This window comes from Peromyscus maniculatus, chromosome 14 (genome assembly GCF_049852395.1).
Source record: "Peromyscus maniculatus bairdii isolate BWxNUB_F1_BW_parent chromosome 14, HU_Pman_BW_mat_3.1, whole genome shotgun sequence".
Taxonomy (NCBI): Eukaryota; Metazoa; Chordata; class Mammalia; order Rodentia; family Cricetidae; genus Peromyscus; species Peromyscus maniculatus.
This window is the reverse complement of record NC_134865.1, coordinates 937,538-959,047: the sequence shown is the minus strand read 5'-3', so window position 1 is coordinate 959,047 and position 21,510 is coordinate 937,538. Positions and strand designations below refer to the sequence as shown.

The following is a 21,510-nucleotide window of genomic DNA, read 5'->3' as shown; positions in this document are numbered from 1 at the left end:
CTGTTTACCTAATGACAATCCTTAGTGAACACTTTTCAAGCTTAGAGATACAGATATGAAAAAAAATGATATTCTGGGATTTTGATTTATTTTTAAAGGTTCAAAGTGGTCATTGGCAAAATAGTCCAATAGAAAATCTGATGGAAGGGTTCTGAACCGGTGTACAAAGGACTCAAGTGTCTAGAAGTTGCCTCCTTCTTGGGAAGCCCTCTTTGGCTGTCCTAGGTAACACTCTTTTGATTAACAGAAGACAGGGACTGATAGGCAGTTCAGCCTGCAGGCTTCCACAGGCTAACACCACCGGCTTTCACACAGGCAAGCATGCCCCCTTTTAGATGCCAATCCACATATTGCCCTAGTAATTGAGGCCTCCTGAATTCAGAAATATGCTTTAAGCCACCAAAGAGACTCTTTTATCCTAAAAAAAAAAAAAAAACAAACCAAAAACAAAAACAAAAACCTTCAGAAAAATTTAAAAAGGTAACACAGCCAGATAAGGTTTCTATCTTTTAAGTCAAACGTGAAAAAGAAAAAAAAAGTTTAAAGGTTAGATATTTTTAAAGTTGAAACAACTACCTTTTTTTCTTTTCCTCTTCTTTCTTTCTTTCTTTCTTTCTTTCTTTCTTTTTTTTTTTTTTTTTTTTTTTGTTTCTTTGAGGCAGGGTTTCTCTGTGTAGTTTTGGTGTCCTGGATCTCGCTCTGTAGACCAGGCTGGCCTCGAACTCACAGAGATCTGCCTGGCTCTGCCTCCCGAGTGCTGGGATTAAAGGCGTGCGCTACCACTGCCCGGCCCTTATTTTATTTTTAAGTACTATCAACCAAGAGAAAAAAAATAACTGAATTCGGGCCTATTTTTATTACAGAAGAGAATTTTACCATTTACCAGACATTTGGAAGGTTGCTAATGATGTGTGGACATATTAAGCAGCTCTGTGGTATTTAAAATGAGATGTGATTTCAGCGGCACCAGGGAGGCCAGCCATCTATTCTCAAGCAGCCTTTCCTACACTCTGCTCCCACAGAGGCAACCATTTGGCAGTCCTGACCTGCCTTCTAAGTCAGGACCATTGTCTTAGGCCAGAGGTTTCCTTTTCTGTAGTTTCACCATCCCCCAACCCCCAGAGATGGGTGTTCCTAGCTTAATTTCTCTCACTGTTTTTCTTGGCTGGTTTTGTAGGTTCCCATGCATGCTCTTATTTAAACTTTGAAAATGTTTTGGTTGTATTATTATAAAACTCAACTCAGCTATGGTCTTTTAGCTTCTTTGGTCTTAAAAAAAAAACAACCCACCCTTTTCGTATCACTATAATTCCATTTATATGAGGTTCAGAGGCAAGCACCCTGACTATGGTGGCTCAGAGTACCTAAGTGGGTCCCTGGGGTTATCAACTGGAGAGGACAAAGGGTGCAGACAGAAATGTTTTAGCGCTTGCCCCTGGTAGTTAGTGGCTACACAAACACATTACCTATAGGTAAAACAAACAAAAAACCAAAACCATCATGATACATATATGCAAAACCCATCAAATTATAGACTAAAATGATTTATAGCATCATTACAAAAAAAAGAAATGACCTTGTCGCCAGCATGCTGAAGTTGTCTGCGTAAAGACATCACTTCTTGTTTTAACGCCTCCTTCTCCTGCTGAGTCACTTGGAGGTCTGATTTAATCTGGGACATCTGAAGGTTTACACTCTGCAGGATGTCTTCTAAACTCTGAACCTGCACGGTCAGAACAATTGTACACGGTGACACAGACATTCACGTCCCGCCTCTCAAATGTCCAGGAAAGAATAAACTAGAGAATGTCAAGGCCCCCTCTGTTGTGATTTGCTACATCTAGTTCTCTTTCCAGAAAACCAGTGGAAACTCAAGATGTTACATATGTTACAGGGTGTCAAGTTACATTTAAGAAAAAGATAAAGCCAGGTACTGCTGACATGGTCATCCAGTCCACTGCCCGGGGCTGGGGGCAGAACCAAGGAATGCCAGTTACCATGGCCAACCATACTTGCAGTGAGTCTTGAGAAATTAAATTTAGTCTGAGGTGCCGGTTTGTAAAGGACCTCTTGGTTGAAAATAATCATTTATACTTGCAGAATTCTACTTTACACTAGTATCTCACCTGTATTTCAGTTCAAGTTAAATTTGTGAAAGACAGGTCCATATCTAGGGCTTTCAGAATAAGAGGGTGCATACTTGCTCCAGAAGTCCTGTCCTAGGTTACCAACAAGCAGTGCTCTTTAAGTCCCGCCCTTAAACCTTCAGAGGAAGCAATCTCTCAGTCAACCGGCTTTGATGGACACACTGTTTAAATTATTTTGTCATATTGTAAAGATGTCTCAAATGAAGTCCCATGCGATCATTCTGAGGCCACTTGGGTGTATCTGGAGAGTTTCTCCCCAGCTCCTACCTAGCCCCCGCAGTCCCGCAGCCCACTTATAAAATAAACACACCGACACTTATATTATTTAAACTGTTTGGCCTAAGGGCTCAGGCTTCTTGCTGTCTAGTTCCTATATCTAAAATGAACCAATTTCTATTAGTCTATAAGTTGCCACATGGCTCGTGGCTTACCGGTACCTTACATCTCGCTTTTCATGGCGGCGGCTGGCAGCATCTCTCACTCCGCTTCCCTGTGACTGCCAGCCGCCGCCATGAAAAGCGAGATGTAAGGTACCGGCAAGCTACGAGCCACGTGGCAACTTATAGACTAATAGAAATGGGTTAATTTTAGATATAGGAACTAGACAGCAAGAAGCCTGAGCCCTTAGGCCAAACAGTTTAAATAATATAAGCGTCGGTGTGTTTATTTTATAAGTGGGCTGCGGGACTGCGGGGGCTAGGTAGGAGCTGGGGAGAAACTCTCCAGCTACACTTGGGCCAGTCTCCTCTGGAATATTCCGGGCCTTGCTGTGGAAGCTGAAAATACCAGACAGTGCTAATTAAGGAGATGCAGCAAGAATTGTCTACGCACCTTCTCCTGGGATGTCACCAGCTGTGACTTTAAGCTTTCACTCTGCTGCTCCCAGGACTTCTGCTCCTGCTTCATTGTAGCAATTTTGTGCTCTAAAAGGCTTGACTTTGCCAACTGTTTCAGGAAGGGAAGAAGGGTGGGAGAGCATTTTTGTAAGCAAATCCAGACCCAGTTTACAGTTTCCACCACTACCATCCGACCTATCTGCCTTGAGGAGCAGGCCAGGCAGGGGTGAAGGGTAGGGGTAGGGGTGGGGAGTGGGGCTGTCTGCCATTATCATCAAGAACCAGCCTATCTGCCTTGAGGAGCAGACAGGGATGGTAGGAGGGGTGGGGTTTTCCTGGCTCTATCTGACTTAATGTCAGGCTTCTCTTCCTAATTGGGTTTTCCTTTTTCTATTTGTCCCCCAGTGTCTCCTATTTGGGGGCAGGAAGTGGGCTGAAAGGCAACTGGAAATCTCAAGCGTGTACTGTAACAGGAAAATGAAGAATGCCTATGAGGCAGGCGGAGCAAGGACAGCAACATCTTTGTATCGCTGGTAAAAATATAATAGAAAAAAATAGTGTTTGCCTATGAAATAGATCTCAGAGGATAAAAGCCGTATTTCTATTATGTGCTTTATATATTACATACCAAACAGCATCATGCTATATTAAGTGAGACTACGCCATGATCTCAACTTCACTAGGTCCAGGGTCACATAACTCCACCTATAACTTTGGACTAATACAGGAAACCCAGCAGCCACAGCCCCTGGGGAAATGCTCGCTGTAGTATACAAGGACAAGAACATCTATTGTTCTTACTACCTTATCAGCGCAGCTGTTCAGTTCTTCACTGAGAACTTCTTTTTCCTTCTGGAGCTTTTCGTTGTAGCTTAGAATGCTAGCCATTTTCTGCTGGAAGTCGGAGAGGTCAGGACATCTGTGCAGCTGAAAGAGATTAAACAAATGAGCCCTGCCATCCCCTCCCCGCTCTGTTTACACTAGAAACTGGAAAAGGAGGGGGATCGTAAACAGGGCTCTTTCGTGGCCCTGAAACCTTCCTATCTGGGCAGATTTCAAGGGACATATAAACTCTAGCAGCCTATAATTAACTGGAACTAACTGTTCCCAACTAGCTCCTCACTGTTCCCTTGTTGACTGCTGAATTGCCTGCTTAGAGAGAGGCAGGCAGATGTTGCCAAATACTGCTCCTGGCTTTCAATTCTACGGTCACAGTTAAATATCACACTGCTCTTCTGCCATCATCGGTTCAACTTCTGCTCCTGGAACACGTGATACGTGTCTTATCAGGCTTTTTAAAAGGTATTCAAAATACGTGTTTCAGTATTTCAACCATTTCAGTCAGGACCAGAGCATTAGCTGAGCATGGTAATCCTGGCGCCGGCAAGTGGAGGTGGGTTCAGAGCAGCGGTCCTCAAGCTGTGGGTCAAAACCCGTTGGCAAACCTCCATCTCCAAAAGTATTACTCTTCATAACAGTAGCAAAACTACAGTTATAAAGTAGCAACGAAAGTAACTTTTCGGTTGGGGTCACCACACCACGAAGAACTGTATTAAGGGGTCGCAGCCTTAGGAAGGCTGAGAACCACTGCTCTAGAGGGTCAGCGGCTCAAGGGCAGTCCTGGCCACACACACAGTTGTTTCTAGTCCAGCAAGGGCTTTATGAGACCCTGTCTCCAAAAAGAAAAGGAAAGAAAAAAAAAAAAAAGAAATACACGGCATGGTTGTACATGCCTATCATCCTAGCACGCAGGAAGCTGAGCAGGAAAACTGGAAGTGCGAGGCAAGCCTGGGATACACATCAAGATTTTGTTTCAAAAACAAAACACACTAGGGATTGGTATTTATCACACACGAGTATCAGCATGTGGGTAAATTAAAGTTGTGCCCTTGCTCTGGGAGAAGCCTAATGACTTCCCAGTAGCATGCCATCGGAGTGGACACACTGGCTTCCTTCTCTCCACTCCTCAGAGCTGAGGCAATCCAGGCTGCTTTTGTTCCTTTCGGCATCCATGTTGGTACTGGCGACCCTCTAAGCTGGATACTTTGCGACAGAGGTCTTTCAGTCCATTGTAGGATGTTTCACATCATCTCTGGCTTTATCCACTACACTCAGCAATACTAATTCCCCAACTTGTGAAAACCAAAATGCCCTGGTTTTGCTCCCCAAAAGGTGTTGGGGAGCAATCCTCACTCCAACCCAGTTGGGAACCACTCTTAGGAGGCTAATTGTTTCCCATGCACTTTACCCCTCCCACACTTTACACATTTTGTTTATAAGAGCATTCCTCTTGTTGGTTTGGCTTTCATGTGTTCGATTCTTTATTACCATTATGATAGAGCCATCTTTCTATCTGAAGGCCTCCCATATAACACTGGAAATAGTTAGGATAAAATAGATTTTACAGGGTGAAGCTTGTTTTTAACTGATAGCAAATCCAACATACCTCATAACCTCATATATATATGTGCTTCCAGGGCTTTGTCATACAGAGTAGCATATGCTTTCTGGGTCCAAGCTACAGGGCAGCAAGGATGGACTGGAAACTGACAGCATCTTAATCAAGAATCCTCATGGCAAAATGACTTCCTACCATGTGCATGTAGGAACTCATGGTTTTTCCATCTATTTATACCAATGCCCCAGGGAACATGTGGGCTAAAATGTGCCAAGTGATGTCCTCCTCATGTTGTTTTTCTCTCCACTCTGCTCCTTTTCTTGTGCTATGTAGCTCAGCAAGGCCATACAGCATATATTCCCACACGGTGTGCACATGGATTGGTTGGCATACATCCCACATGATATGTACATGGATTAATTGTCATCCATCCCACATGATATGTACATGAATTAATTGCCATACATCCCACATGTTATGCACATGAACTGATTGGCATACGTCCCACAGAGTATGCACATGGGTTGGTCATTATCACTGAAAGGGTCAGTAAGCAATGCTTTCAGAGGTACAGGGGGAGAGGGGGACTGGAGTTAATTCTAACAAACTTGGCATCAATGGCTCTGGGATACTCTCACCTCACAGAAAGACTGTGGATGTTAGCTTCCTGCATGTTTATATGGAACAAACGGAGTTTCCACTTGTGGCAGGAGAGACACACTCTGCACTATAGTACCCAGTGAAGAAAAACTCTTCTAAGACACTTGTTTGGTGCCAGTCCTGGAAGAAGCATTACCAGAGACACAGTGCTCTGAGAGCCTTACTCCATCACTAGGTAAGGGAGTCAACTAGCGATCAGCTCAGACATGTATGGTACAGGGTAGTGTGAACCTAGTTAAGACTGTTAGCGGCATTTAGGGAGGGACACCTTATGCTTACAGGGCGAACAGATGTAGGAGGGAACATTTACAGTCTGATGGCACAAGTATTAAAGTAACCTGCGGGTGGGGCAAATAAATGGAACAACTACATTCTATTATAAAACAAGATTGGTACAGTGGGAACATTCTTACACATAATAAAAACAAAGGAGATCGGACAATATTTCATCTGTAGTTTTTTTTCCCCTGAGGTATGCCCTTCTCTATATTTAAAATTAAGTCTTTCCTTGAAACTCTGAAATAGCCTTCTAAAAACCACGCTAATTTTTTTTTTGAGACAGGGCCTCGCCATGGAGCTTGTACTGATCTTGAACTCACAATCCTCCTGCCTCAGTTTCCGGAGTGCTGGGATTACAAGCAGGCAACATCATAGCAAATTCTACAAGTTAACCTGGTAAGTGCAAGAGAGTGTGATATGAGGACCCTGGAGAGTTTATCCTCCTAAGCCAGGTGACTCCCACCACCACAAAGAAAAGACATGGGTGGGACCCACTTCATTTGGGTCTTCAGAAATCAAAGAACGGTTTTGGAAGTCATGAGCCAGAAAGCCACCCTCTCATCAGACAAGCTAATGTTACTTTTTCATCTGGCCAGGAGAAACACAATTTTGAAACTGAAATGACTGAGATTCATAGCAATGGAATTTTAGAGTCTACCCTATAAATAAGCTGTTTCACTATTGAATTATCAACCAGAGCCCTTATGAACACACTTGCACTTCAGGTCCTCAATTCGAGGCAGTAAGCTGGTTAGCAATGTCAGTGCCGAGGGCACATTATCAAGCGCGTGTGAAGAGTTCCACACTCCACGCCGCAAGCACAGACTTACTTGCTTCAGTTCCTCCAGTTCATCTTTGAGAAGGAGGTTTTCCTGTTCCACGGTGTGAGTCTGGAGTTTAACTTCAGAAAGTTCTGCCTCCAGAGAAGCCACTAAAGTGGAAGTCTAAGAAAGAGAGCAGACATGTAACAGACATATTCATTGGCTGGGGAAACCTCACACCCCAGGCATATAACAGACATATTCATTGGCTGGGGAAACCTCACCCCAGGCATATAACAGACATATTCATTGGCTGGGGAAACCACCCCAGGCATATAACAGACATAGTCATTGGCTGGGGAAACTTCACTAAGCCCCTAGAAAGCAATCCTAGGAAACAGTAATGCCAGTTCAATGGCATTGCTTTGAGATCATTTATCCTTATATTCAATGAACAAATCAAATTATCTTCCAAAACTTTCCATGTGTGTAGCATGGGCCTAATGACTGAGCCACATCTTTGCATGTTTCTCTACTGAAGTCACCTCCTGGGAGAGGCTTCTTTCCTTGGATTTCTGCTTATTCATCCCAGTGTTTACCAGTGCATGCAGGCTGCAATAGCTACCACTTAGGGTTTTCCTAAGGATGATTTTCCGTCTTTTTCCTTCATTTCTGCATCTGTTAGAATTCTGTAGGAAGAGCAGCTGCTTGTCTGTTTATTCAAATAATTGATGCTAACATGTACTCGGATATCTGTTATACTTATTCTATAATTATTTCATTCTGTACTGTAGTTCATTGATCAAACTGTTTGAGTCTGGGCTATTGGAAGTTCCTTTACATGGGTGTGTGAGTCTTTTGAATTTGTCCATATTTTAAGTTTTTAAATAGTGATCTACTATTAGTGCTGGGCAGAGGTAGCACATGCCTTTAGTCCCAGCATATGGGAAGCAGAGCCAGGAGGATCTCTGTGAGTTTGAGGCCAGCCTGGTCTACAGAGTGAGATCTGGACAGGCACCAAAACTACAGAGAGAAACCCTGTCTTGAAAAACCAAAAAAACAAACAAACAAAAAAACAAACCAAAGACCTATTAGTTTTACTTTATTTTATTTGCATTGGTATTTTGCCTGCATGTATGTTTGTGTGAGAATATCAGATCCCCTGGAGGTGGAGTTATAGGCAATTGTGAGCTGCCATATGGGTGCTGGAATCGAATCCAGGTCCTCTGTAAGGACAGCTGTGCTCTTAACTACTAAGTCATCTCTCCAGCCACCTATTTTTAATTTTTATTTATTTATTTTTTTTTTAGCACTTTTTTCTGTCTGGCACCATGGGGCATTTCAGGTTTAACTTGTATCTTTCCTGTTCTGACCTCAGAATCAGTAATTTTTTTCCAAGGTGTTTTTATAGGAAAATGGTATTTAGAAATCATGATCTGGTTATGCCATACAAAAACACACCTACGTTTCTTTATCTCTCAGTATATATACTATGTATACACACCAATGTCTCAGACCCTGAACCAACATCAGAGGGTTCACCTTAGCCCTCCACATACTGACACTGCAGCTTTCTTTTCCAACAGTGAGAGGCATAGTTCTCATCCTTGGCCTATGCTGTATTCACTTATTCATTCACCTCTAGCATGTACAAAATAAGCTTGCAGGCCTGCCCACAAGAATCATGATTTCTGATTAGAGTATGAAAGTATTTTATGGACTGTGAATTCTTTTTTTCTTCCAACTGTGGTTATATTATACACAGTGTCAGCTCTGTTTGTTAGTGTTTGTGTTCTATTCCCGTACCACCCCACCCCCAGCCACCATGATTGATTTTATTTCTTTGAGTATATAAAGATCGTGTGAAACAGGGATGGGATGCAGCTCAGTACTAGAGTAGCCAAGCTGTTGCAAAGCTCTAGCTCAAAATTCCCAGAACTGGGAGAAAAACAGCAAAACAAACAAACCATGTGAGACCCATGAGTCCAGCTTTGTACAAAGATGAACTCCACAGAGCGTCATTCTCCTCCTCAGACCTCCCACCCCATTCCCATCTCACCGTCCCTGCCTTTCCCAGCCAACTTCTCTGCCACCATCTCTTGAGTGTCTGCCTTACCATTCCTTTACGTAAAGGGCAGACACACACACACACACACACACACACACACACACACACACACACACACACACACGTTGCTTTTCTAACATCTCCCCTTTCCCCTCACAAGCATGGAAGCACAGCGTTGATCACTGTTGACACTCTGTGGCTCCACCACCCAATTAACATCACGTCCTGGAACTCATTTCCTATGGACTGTTCTCATTCTTTTCATGGTCCCCTTTTTGTTTTGTTTTTGCTGTTTTTCAAGACAGGGTTTCTCTTTGTAGCCCTGGCTGGCCTGGAACTAGCTGTATAGACCAGGCTGGCCTCGAACTCACAGATCCACCTGCCTCTGCCTCCTGAGTGCTGGGATTAAAGGTGTGCACCACCACCATTGCCAACTATATTCCTCCCTTTTTAATAGTTATAGAAGACCACCCATAGCACGGATATATCCCCAACACTTAATTCAGTCACTCCTTTGTGCGCAAGCATCTCGATGGTTCTTACAACTTTGCAGATATGAGCGAAGCTGGAATGAATAGCCTCATGCATATGACCTTTCATATTGTTGCAGGGATATTTTGAGGCTAAATTCCTAGAAGTAAGATTGTTGGACAAAAGGTAAGTGGTAGGCAGTGCCAAATTCACCTCTACATGGGTGGTATCAGTGTAGGACTCCCACAATATATGAAAATGTCTGCCAACACAGCCTTGCCAACAGAACATGCTGCTGTATTTTTTAAATAGATACTGATCTTTCAAGTGAGGAATTACATGCCAGTACTATTTATTTTACATTTCTCTAATTATGAGTGATTTTGAGTATCTTTTCGAAACTTTGAGGGTCATTTTAATCTTTTAAAAAAATCCTCTCTTCCTGGTTTTGTTTCCCACTTTGCTATCACATTTTTCTTATGTCCTTATTTTTTTTTCCTTCTTTAAAAAAGTTATTTTATATTTTTTTATCTTGTATGCATATGTATGTGCACCACATGTGTGCAGGAGCATGCAGGAGGTGTGGGGTCAGCAGAGGCATCAGATCCACTGGAACTGGAGCTATAGGTGGTTTGTGAGTTGCCATGTGGGTTCTGAGAAACAGACAAAAGGGTGCTTTGCAGGAGCTTAAGTACACCACTGGCCACCTCTCCAGTTCTCTCCCTACGTTTCAAGGGTTTTTAATTTTTTTTTTTTTTTTTTTTTTTATTGAGAGACAGCATCTCTTCTCTCTGTGGCTAAAGACAACTTCACCCATGTGTGCTGTGGGATGTCCTGTATGCTGTAAATACATGTTGCTATGATTGATTGATAAACAAAACACTGATTGGCCAGTAGCCAGGCAGGAAGACTAGTGTAGGCGGGACAAGGAGGAGGAGAAAGCAGGGAGGCGGAAGGCTGAGGCAGGGAGATGCTGCCAGCCACCATGAGGAGAAGAAGCATGATGTAAGACGCCAGTAAGCCATGAGCCACATGGCAAGGTATAGATTTATAGAAATGGGTTAATTTAAGATATAAGAACAGTTAGCAAGAAGCCTGCCATGGCCATACAGTTTATAAGTAATATAAGTCTCTATGTGTTTACTCGGTTGGGTCAGAGCGGCTGTGGGACTGGCGGGTGAGAGAGATTTGTCCTGACCTTGGGCCAGGCAGGACCAGGAAAACTCTAGCTACATGTGTTTTTCTGATGTTTGGACAGCTTTATTTATTATATGCAGTGTTCTACTGTGGTTGGGATTTATCTCTATATTTTATGAAATCTGAATCTATTCCTAAATATTTAACTAATTTGTCTAGGTGCTTAAAAACAAACAAATAAGACAAAACAAAAAAGCCCCTCTATTTTGACCCCAGTGATTTGAGAAGACACTTGGATTACACACATACTTACTCCTGATATCTATGGGGGATTTAGTCCTAGGAGTGCCCCCCCACCCACCCAAAGAGAGCCAAATCCTTGGGTGCTCAAGGCCCTTTATAAATGGGTCCAGTATTTGCATAGAACTTTTGTTTACATTTGCTTGTAGATTCAACTCATCTCCAGCAGGAGAATGTAAACCTAAGTAAATATTTGTTACCTGTGTTCTTTGGGGAACAACAACAATAACAAACAGGAAGTCTGTGTTATCTGGCACAAGCGTAATGCTCTTGTAAAAAGATCTCTTTGATCACAGCTGAGATGAATTCACCAGTGTGTTATTCATAGCTTGCAGATGCTTCCATGAGCTCGCTCTCCATTTGCTGGGGGATGCACTATCCCTCTCACATATCTGATATATCTGGAGGACATATTAATGTGCCAGTACCATATTGATTGAATAATTAAGGTCTTACGTCTGAAGAAATTTCTTTGCCTTCTCTGGCTTGCGCGAGCGAAGGTGAGCATGGCCGGAGGGCCTACCTGCACTTTGCAGCGCTCCAGCTCTTCCCTCAGACTCGAGTTCTCCTGTTCCCATTTCTCGGGGCTGCAAGCTCCTGGCTCCTCCCTCTGGCACAGTGCCTCTGCCAGACGTTGATTAAGGTTTTGCAGTTCTTCCTTGTTTTGGGAGTTCTTTTGGCTGAGTTCTGTGTTTTCTGAATCCAACTGTTGGTTTTTGATTTTTAAATCTGAAACCTAATTAAAATTGAAATAAGTTTTTTTTTTTTTTTTAAATCGCTGGCCTACTTTTTCTATAAAAGAAAAAAAAGCATATTTAGAGACTCTTTTCCTCTCTCAATGTAAAGTTAAAAAAAAAATCTCTGTACACGGCTACTGTGCCACGGGCCAGCCCTGCTTCTCACCCTGGCTGTCCTGCCTGTGAAGCAATGGTTCTCAACCTTTGTATGCTACGCCCCTTTAATACAGTTCTTCATGTTGGAATGACCCCAAACCATCAAATTATTTGCCTTGCTACTTCATACTGTGATTTGGCTACTGTTATGAATCATAACGTAAATGCCTGTGTTTTCCAATGGTCTTAGGTGACCCCTGTGAAAGGATCATTGGATGCCCACAAAGGGGTCAAGACCCACAGGCTGAGAACCGCTGCCGTGGAGAACCAGCCTACTGCATGTCTTCTTTGTAACAAACTGAATTTTTCTTTGCGTGCTTTGTTACCCACACACAATAACAAAAATAATATATGCTCATGATTACAAATTCAATCTATTCAGAGGTATATGAAAAAGTCAGACACCGGTTAATTCCAGGCTACAGGTTCCCTATTCTTTATAGTTGAATACACATACCACTAGGTCATTTTCTATGCATATACAACACCACCTTATTTTAGCCAAAAAATAAAAATAAAGATAAAAAGAATCATTGCATGTTTGAACAGCCTGCTTTTTCCACTTTTATATCCTATAGATGCTATCTTTCCAACTTAGTATATCTAGATACCACCATATGGTATGTATTTTAATGAATGCAGGACATTTTATGCAAAAAGATTTCCCATATTGTCATTATCCATCCTGCATAGATAGATATATACGCCTGTCATTATGATTTTTCTCATTAACAACAAAATGGCAGCATTTCTAGGTTTGTCTCTCTGTGTGGAAATGGCCTTGCTGGGTGAGAAGGGAGACACACGCATCAGTGCTCTGACAGAAGGTCCCAGAGGTCTCCCTACGGGTGCTATCAGTTTCCGCTTGACAACCGGAGGGTATCCATGTTTAACTTGGGTTAGTTTAGTAGGCGAAAAAACTAAACTACCTAAATTGCCCTAACACTCGGAAGCTAGCCATCTTGTACGTTATGTTATGTCCGTCTATGATTTGATCCTTCATATCTACAGCCTATTTTCCAGCTGAGTCCTGCCATTTATTTGGAATAGTACAAGATGTATTTTGGATGTTACCTTGGCTATTTCAGACACTAAAGATATTCCTTTCCCAAGTATGTCCTTGTCTTGTGACTATTTCAGATATGTTCTTAAATAGGCTTCCCATACTTGAGTACAAAATTGTAAGATTATACAAAATGTAAGATTATACAAAATGAGCATTGAATGGCATAAGCCATCTGAACGAGTTACAAGTCTGTGAAATGATATGCAGACTTGCTGGCATTCTATATCTGTGAAATTCTGTCCAAAACTTTCTACTTTTAATCAGAGAAATGAAGGAGCTGACATTAATCAAAATTAATAAAGGCTAGAACCAGTATTCATAGGTAAGGCTTAAAATCATTACCTTCCCATGTGTACTAGATATAAAGCTTGGATTTAGCACTTATGGTCTATAAAAAGACGATACATTACTTTCCAAAGGTAGGAACCTACGTTTAGAGTCATTAGGAAGTGAGTTTCCACTGTCAACCTCACCATCATGTACAATATATTATTTTACCAATCTATTTAACTATTTAATACATTTCAAATAAAAAAAAGAAAGAAAATTTCAGAGTCAAGAAACACTGGGACATTTTAACTGTTTCCTTACCTGTTTCTTTAATTTCTCAACCATCTTCTGAATTGAAGCTTTTTCCTGTTCTACAGTTTCTATTTTCTGCCTAAAGGAGCAATAAGAACATGATTCAGGAGTGAATCTTTCAAGGTTGATGTGAAATAGTTCTTAGTCCTTGTAAAATTTAAGTACACTATCTATGTCTTACCACAGCTCTTCCTGAGATCCATTTAATTCTTCTAATTTCAGGTTAGAGATGGTATCTTCTTCATTTAAAGTAGTAATTTCATTTCTCAAAATAGAATTTTCCTCTTGAAGCTTTTCAGATTCGTATCTGAAGTATAGAGATTAAAAAAAAAGTTACAACATGGCAGTCATCTGGCATCCTTGGAAAATATTTTCTAGTAACTTCCAATACAGAAAGCTTTTCACGCCAGTTAAAGTAGATGTCTAAATTAGTAGTATCTTGGTACTTGGAATCAAGTTGTAACATATTGAGTCACTACTTTTGGGAAAGAAGAAGCTCACTAAAAGACATTGGGGGCTGAGAAGGGAAGTGTGACTAGAAACCCCTGAGCGTGGAGATGGGATCAAGACTCAAAGCCAACGCTGGGTGTTGACTTCTCAATGGCAGGCAGGCTGCTTTGAACAGCTGACTTCATTTACCTCAGTCTCAAGTCGTCCCTGCTCTGAACAGACAGAAGCCACATTACTAAGCTGTCTGAGTTTTAGTTTAGACTCCCAGGGACCTTAAGAAAGAAAACATAGGGGTTGGGGATTTAGCTCAGTGGTAGAGCGCTTGCCTAGCAAGTGCAAGGCCCTGGGTTTGGCCCTCAGCTCCAAAAAAAAAAAAAAAGAAAGAAAGAAAGAGAGAGAGAAAGAAAGAAGGAAGGAAGGAAGGAAGGAAGGAAGGAAGGAAGGAAGGAAGGAAGGAAAGAAAGAAAGAAAGAAAGAAAGAAAGAAAGAAAGAAAGAAAGAAAGAAAGAAAGAAAGAAAATGTACTACATAAACCCAGGGCATACCAAAATATGCGGTTTAGTCTTCTCACTGTATTCTGAGGTTCTGAAGTAAAAGTAATTTGAGGACAAGGAAACACAACATTCCCAACTGAATTATTTTGTTTTATACCATTAAGATGGAACGTAATAGTTTACAAATGAAAGAAAAACCCACTATGCTAGAATTCTAAATGCAATCTTATTTCATAAAGTCAGGTTGGTAGTTGTTCAAAGTGGTTTACTTTATCTTTATCCCTCAAGAATATTTATTAGACTCTGGTAACTCCTTGGTAAAATGGTATGTTCTAAAATAAAAAATGTACCGTTTGTAGGATACTAGCATACACTTCAAGTACGGAAGAAAAAGTATAATCCATTTAACGCATCTTCCTATATTAGTGTAAGAAGAGCATCGTTATCTACCAAGTGAGTTAATACCACACAAAAGGCATTCATTCCATATAACATGCTTCATCGCACTGAGGACAGTAACTAACATTGAGCAAAACAGTTATCTATCCATCCAAAGGACGCACGGGCTAGAAGAGGGCTAAGGATGCACACCGATGATACACGTGGTTAAGTAGCAGACACTCGCCATGTTGATAGCTTCCACACTCCATAGGAACAACACTGATTTGCTATGAGGAAGGGGATGCCTCCTAGACAAGGGTACTCTAGTTGTTAACACACAGAAGCAGGAGAAAGCTAGAACACCGCTCTTCTCGAGACTAACAGGTTAGTGTCTCTAGGCACAGCAAGCAGCAGCTGTTAGATATGACCAGGTGCTCTGCAGGCTTCCGTGAGGTCTAGAAGGCCCATACATTACCTCAGAAGCTCAACTTTCCGCTGCATCTCACTGCACGTGATCTGCAAGTCATGCATCATGGCCTTCAGCTCTTCCTCCTTCTCTCCTTGAGAAGGTGTATCTTTTTGTTTAATTAACGTACTGACTCGCTCCCTCAACTTTCTAGTCAGCTCCTGAAGCTTTTGTTTCTCCAGTTCTAACTCTGCGATTGTGACCTGATGTTGAAGGTGTGTGTCTTGAAGGCCTAGGAGAGCAGCGCTCTCCTCCAGGATAACCTCACTCTGCACACTAGCCTTTTCTTGATGTGGCTGAATTGTTCCTCGGAACCAGGCAACCTCGTGTGCTTTTATTCTGGCCAGGAGCCGGGCGCTTCCCTGTTCACAGCATTCGGTTTCTTGTCTGCATTCTTCTACGATGCGGTGCATGCTCATGACCGTGGGTGTACACTCTTCTGGAGTCTGATGGAATTCAAGCACCTTTTCATCGGAGACGACCTCCAGGTTTTCTGGAGGGGCTTCCCACAAGGGGTAGCTATCATAGTGCAGGGGGGCTCTTCCCAACACCTTCTCCATCTTCCCTTGAAGTCTCAACACCAGAGCACTGAGCTCCTCATTTTCCAGTTTGACCTCATCATAACTCTTCTCCAGGCTAAGGAATGTCTCCATCACCTCCTCCATCTTCTTCATCTCATCCTGCAGCCTGAAGACTTCAGCAGCGAGCTCTTTGTTGCTGTCCACTGACTCATCATAGCGCGTCTCCATGAGTCTCAGCTCCTCCTGGAGACAGGCATTTTCTCTAGTGGCATCCTCAAATAACAACTTATACCTGGAAGACGCCTCGGGGATTCTCTCTAGCATCTTTAGTTTCTTTTTCAGCACAGAAATATCAAAAAGTAGGTCCTGCTTCCTTTCAGAAGCCCGATCACAGTCTGCACGTAAGACTGTTAGTTGCTCCTGAAGCTGGATGATCTGGCTCTTCAGGTCCCAGGATTCAGTCTTGGTGTCTTCACTGTTTTCCAGCTCAGAAAAGCACTCCAGGGAAGCTTCTGACTCCTCGGTTTTGCCCTCATGCCTACGAACAGAGCTTGTCCCTGTGCTTCCCAGGTCCTGGGTCTCATGGCTTCCTAGGTCACTGAGGATGTGCTTGGAGGTAGCACTTTCTCCTTGCTTTACTTGTGACAAAAATGGCTCTGCTTGTTCCCTGGACCTTCCAGACATCTCAGTCATTTGCTCCTCCAAACAAGATGACATCACTGCCCCCGGCTCTAACTTTTTCAACCTCTGTTGCAACCTAGAAATTTCAGTAGCCATTTTTGCATTTTCCTTCACTGCGCGCTCATGAGCTCTCTGCAGGCTGACGAGGACATCTCCATTTTCTTCCAACAGCTGCTCCCCTTGCTGAAGTAGGGACATGGCTCCATTTTCTTCTGCCTCCTCCCCTGCCATTACCAGGGAATGAGCGCTCTGAAGCCCCGAGAGAGAGGCCGCCTGTTGCATGCCCTTTACTGTATTCTGAAGCCTGCGGATTTCTGCACTCAGCTCTGCCTTCTCTAGATCTGCTCTCTCACGGCTCACTCTGTGGGCGCTCTCCAGGGCCGCAAGCTTGCCTAGCATATCTTGCCTCTCTTGCTCATGCTCTACCTGTAGCCTTTCAAGCTGCTGGCTGGCCAGCTGCTCAGAGGCCCCCGTCTGGCATAGCTCTCTCTCCCTCAGCTCTCTCTCCCGACTTCTCTTCAACTCAAGCATCTGGTCAGACAAGAGCCTGTGCTGGCCCTCAGAAGTGTTCCGTAGGTCTTCCAGGTCTTGCAGCAGCTGATCTCTTTCCACGCTCAGGCTGTTCAAACGTTCCTTGTACGTCTCCTCCAGCATTTCCCGCTCCTGGTTCAGGACAAGAGCGGTCGCCTTCTCCCTCTGGAGTGCCTCCTTCAGCTGCTCCTGGGCTTCTGTGCACTCCTGACTGAGCTCATCCTTCTCAAACTCCCACTGGGATCTCTCTTCCAGGTGCTGGTCCAGGAGGTCCTTCAGCTCTCGGCGGTGACGCCCCTCCAAGCTGTGTAGGATGCGTTCATAGCGCTCAGTGACTTTCTCACAGTCAGCCTGAAACTGGGCTTCTATCTGAGAGGCTCTTCTATTACACTCTGTTTCCATTTTTTCCCTAAATGTGGTCAACATACAGCATTATTGAAAGGGCTGCCAACTCCGGAAGCAAACCCAACATTTTCCCATTTATAAAGGAGGCTGCCGGGCAAACCATGGGACCATGGGGTTCGGGTGTACTGGGAAGGGAGCGCTCCTCTGGGAGCTAAGGCTGGTGGCCATCAATATGGAAAACTTATCTTTCTCTGAAGCAAGGGGAAACTTAGAAAACCAAATCCTTTTATATACCCCTGGAGGTACTTATGTGGTTTAAACCGATGCCTTAAACTGGCCTTTCACATGAAATGACCAAAGACACAGTGACCTCACTCCTCATCTGGGAAATACTTATTCATTTGGACAAAGGAGGCATTGTAGGATTTCAGTTGCATAAATCAGGCATAATAATAACTGTCGTCTGCTTTTTTTTTATTTAAACTTATTTTATGTGCATTGGTGTGAAGATCCCCTGGAACTGAAATTACAGACAGTTGTGAGCTGCCAGGTGGGCGCTGGGAATTGAACCCGGGTCCTATGGAAGAGCAGCCAGGGCTCTTAACTGCTAAGCCATCTCTCCAGCTCCCTCCCTCACCCCCCATCCCCCGCCATCTGCTTTTGCTTCTTATTTAATGAAGCAGCACTACATAAACAAGGTGGGAAGCTCAAAATCTCTCAGTTAGACCTGGGATTTCACACAAGGAAGATAAACACAAAATGGCATTTCATAACAGGGAGGGAACGTAAGTATGTCCGGAATCCAGGTTATAAATAGCTTTTCTCAGACAGCAACAGCATCGACGCAGGAAGGCTCTGGTCCTCATCTGGAGCACAGAGAGACACCAAGTCTCATGCAGGAACGGATCCTGCAACTGCCCGCCCTTCCCCACGTGCACACACATCACAACAGTTCCAGTAACCCCAAGGGAGGCTCCCGGGTAAATGAGGCAAAACGGGTTGGATTTTAATTTTTAAAGAACCAATTAGAGCTACGGGCTGCTCTGCGTCCGCCATGCCCCCAGTCCTCTCTGATCGGCAGGGATGCCCCGAGAAGCGGCGCCCAGGCTGTCCCAGTTCCCTTCCCCTTCTTACCTCCCCTCCTGAAGTTCCCTCTGGTGACGTTCCAGGAGCTCTTTCCTCAGCTCCTCTTTCTCAAGAGCGTGCTTCTCCACGAGGCTCAGCAGCTGCTCCTGGCAGGATCGCTCCAGGTCCCTCGTCAAGCTCCTCACCTTCTCCTCGGTCCACGCAGCGCCCTGAGCAAGTCCCTCTCTCTCCTGCTGAAACCGTTCCTCGGCCTGCTGCAGCCTGGCCATGAGCTCCCGTTCATGCTCCAGCCGCAGCTCCTCCTGGAGCTGAGTCTTCTCCTCATCAAACACCAGCCGCAGCTGCCTCTTTTCCTCCTCGTGCCTGCAGCTGGCCTCGTGGTGGACCTCCTTCAGCACCGCCGCCTGCCCTTGGAGGTCGGCGATCTCCCCTCGAAGGTCACTTATTTGTGTCTCCAGGGTGTGCATTCCTTGCTCATACTTTTGCTTCATGGCTGCCTGCTCCTTCTCACAGGTGACTCTGGTTTCATCCAGCTGTTTTTCATAATGGTGCACCTAGAACCAGACAGTGAAGCCGTGGGATGACTGGGTTCTAGGCTGTGCGAAAGGTGGTGGTGGTGGTGGTGGGGAGCAAACAAGTGCTTCTGACCCACGGGACACTCTTTGATTTCTCATTCTGACTGAAAGCGACTTAGACCTGAAGTAAAATACTAAGGCCAGTAAGGTCCACTTTTATTTATTTAGGGGTGTGTGTGTGTTTGTACACATACAAGGAGAGGCATGTGTGTGTGTGTGTGTGTGTGCGCGCGCGCGTGCATGTATGGGGGCAAGAGAACAACCACAGTGTCATCCTTAGGCACGATCCGCCTTCTTTTTTTCAGACTCGTCCTTCATTGGCTTGGAACTCACTAAACAGGCTAGGCTGGCTGGCCAGGGAGCGCCAGGGTCTCTCACGGAACTAATAATTCCTTCCGGACTTTGTGTTTGATATAGCCTGCAGGGTACCTTACAGGGTTCAAGAAACATCTGGAGACTTAAACCAAGGATTCTAAGACCCTAAGTTTGTAGTAGGAAAGAAGAGGTGGGAAGGTGAACGGGAGGACACGTGAGGCTCCACTCAGAGCTCAGCAGAGTTATTCAGAAACCAGTAAAATTCAAGTGAACACAGGAGAGCAGAGGCTGGGAGATGGCACTTGGTAAAGAGGACCTCAAACCCACATAAAAACAGCTTGGGCGTGGTGACAATGCCCCCCCTGGGGAGGCAGAGACAGAGGGTCCCCTGGGGAAGCTGGCTAGCTAGACTAGATGAGGGGTGGGCTTTGGGTTCAGTGAGAGACTCATCAAGGAAGACACTGGATGTCAACCTCCAGCCTTGACATATGCTCTCGAACACTGACGTGCATACACACACATGTAAACGTGCATACCACATACCACGTGCAAGAAAAAAACAAAACACAACCCAAAACATAGGGAAGGTGAGCAGCGGTCACACAGTGAAGGACTAAGGGCCAAGGATAAGAACTTGTATCAAGTCCAGAACGTGGTACTACATCCGAGAAAGCGTTTTGTTTGTTTGTTTGTTAATTGGGCTATTTTTAAACAGGTTAAAAACAGCATAATTAGTATTTTACAATATGAGAGGCTGAGCACATCACCCTCCGCAGTAAAGACCAAAGGAAAATCACACCACGAAACAGGCCTTGACCTCAGCCCCCCAACTCCAGAAGACATGCATGGGAAGTGCTGGTCGGTGAGGACAGCGCCACAGGAACACAGTGTGCTGACAGGACCCTCAGCCACCAGCGATCGAGACTGGGAAGCAGGGCTCACCTTCTCTTCCAGCTCCAGCCTCAGGTGACCCAGGTCCCTGAGGTGCTGTTCCTTCATCTGCTCGATGGCCAGCTCCGCCTCGATGCTCATGTTCAGCGGATTGCACTCTTCAGAACCAAGTCCTATGTTCAGTGGATTGACTTCTTCAGAACCAAGCCCTGCGAACACAAGACACGCCTTTAATCCCAGCACTAGGAAGGTTGAGACAGAAAGTAATATGGCTGGGCAGAGAAGGGAATATAAGGCGGGAGGAGACGGGAATTAGGCATATTGGCTGAGGACTCAGAGGCATTCAGTCTGAGGATTCATGGAGACAGGATCTTCTCTTTCCAGGCTCTTGCAGGCTGAGGAGTTGGTAAGTTAAGAGGTGGCTTGCTCTGTTTCTCTGATCTTTCAACTTTCACCCTGGTATCTGGCTCCGGGTTTTTATTAAGACCAATTAGGGTTCATGCAACACCCACTGACCCTGCCTTAGGTTCTGTCCCTGGCACACTCTGGCATCTGTCGAGGGCTATGGCTTGACAGGGCAACAGGAGGAAGGAGGGGAACAGAGTCTCCTGAATACAGGCAGTGTGCAAACCTTAGCAGAATCCATCTTTTTGAATGATTTTTGGGCGTGTGTGGAACATGTTGGTTGAATGTGAGCTCTCGGTATAAACGCTATGTGGTAAGGACGTAGCCTTTGTCTACCCAGAAACTGCCCAGTGACAAATTCAGAGGGATAATGTGGCAGGGGAAGAAATCAATGGCTAGAATCCTTGCTGCTGAGTCTTATGGGGCTAACTTCATGGGCCAAGATGTCTACTCCATCCCTCAAGGCTGCACACCATGGTCTTACTGTCACGAATGTCCTGGTGTCTAGGTTACTTTCACCTCCAACAATCAGCTACAATAGGGCATGGGTCAGGGGTATGGGTGCAGACAACCGGGGAGGGGATTCTCAGCGCCTTCAAGGGAGTTTGGTTTTCCCATGGTCCACAATAAGGACCAAGGGAAAATGGAAAATATGAGCAGAAGTTGAGGAGTGAGCTAGCACAAGGTCAAATATCTCTACTGCTAGGGAGAGATGTCTTAAGGCAGTGAGACGCAAATAGATTTTTCCATCGGAAGATACACAAGCAGATG

General features: G+C 44.3%; 1 protein-coding gene across 3 annotated transcripts in view; it reads right to left on the bottom strand.

Moving 5' to 3' along the window:
• Nin (ninein) overlaps window positions 1–21,510 on the bottom strand; it is a 103,852-nt gene that overhangs the window by 15,848 nt on the left and 66,494 nt on the right. For 2 of the 3 annotated variants that reach the window (XM_076550547.1, XM_076550549.1), the window contains exons 16-24: window positions 20,386–20,543; window positions 18,602–19,107; window positions 13,780–13,905; window positions 13,608–13,677; window positions 11,581–11,793; window positions 7,151–7,264; window positions 3,788–3,910; window positions 2,979–3,092; window positions 1,577–1,723 (exon numbers count right to left, since the gene is read on the bottom strand). In XM_076550547.1, coding sequence (XP_076406662.1) covers window positions 1,577–1,723; window positions 2,979–3,092; window positions 3,788–3,910; window positions 7,151–7,264; window positions 11,581–11,793; window positions 13,608–13,677; window positions 13,780–13,905; window positions 18,602–19,107; window positions 20,386–20,543 — 1,571 coding nt within the window. Of the gene's footprint in view, window positions 1–1,576; window positions 1,724–2,978; window positions 3,093–3,787; window positions 3,911–7,150; window positions 7,265–11,580; window positions 11,794–13,607; window positions 13,678–13,779; window positions 13,906–15,398; window positions 17,532–18,601; window positions 19,108–20,385; window positions 20,544–21,510 lie in introns of all 3 variants that reach the window. The other variant, XM_076550546.1, reaches the window with a different exon arrangement.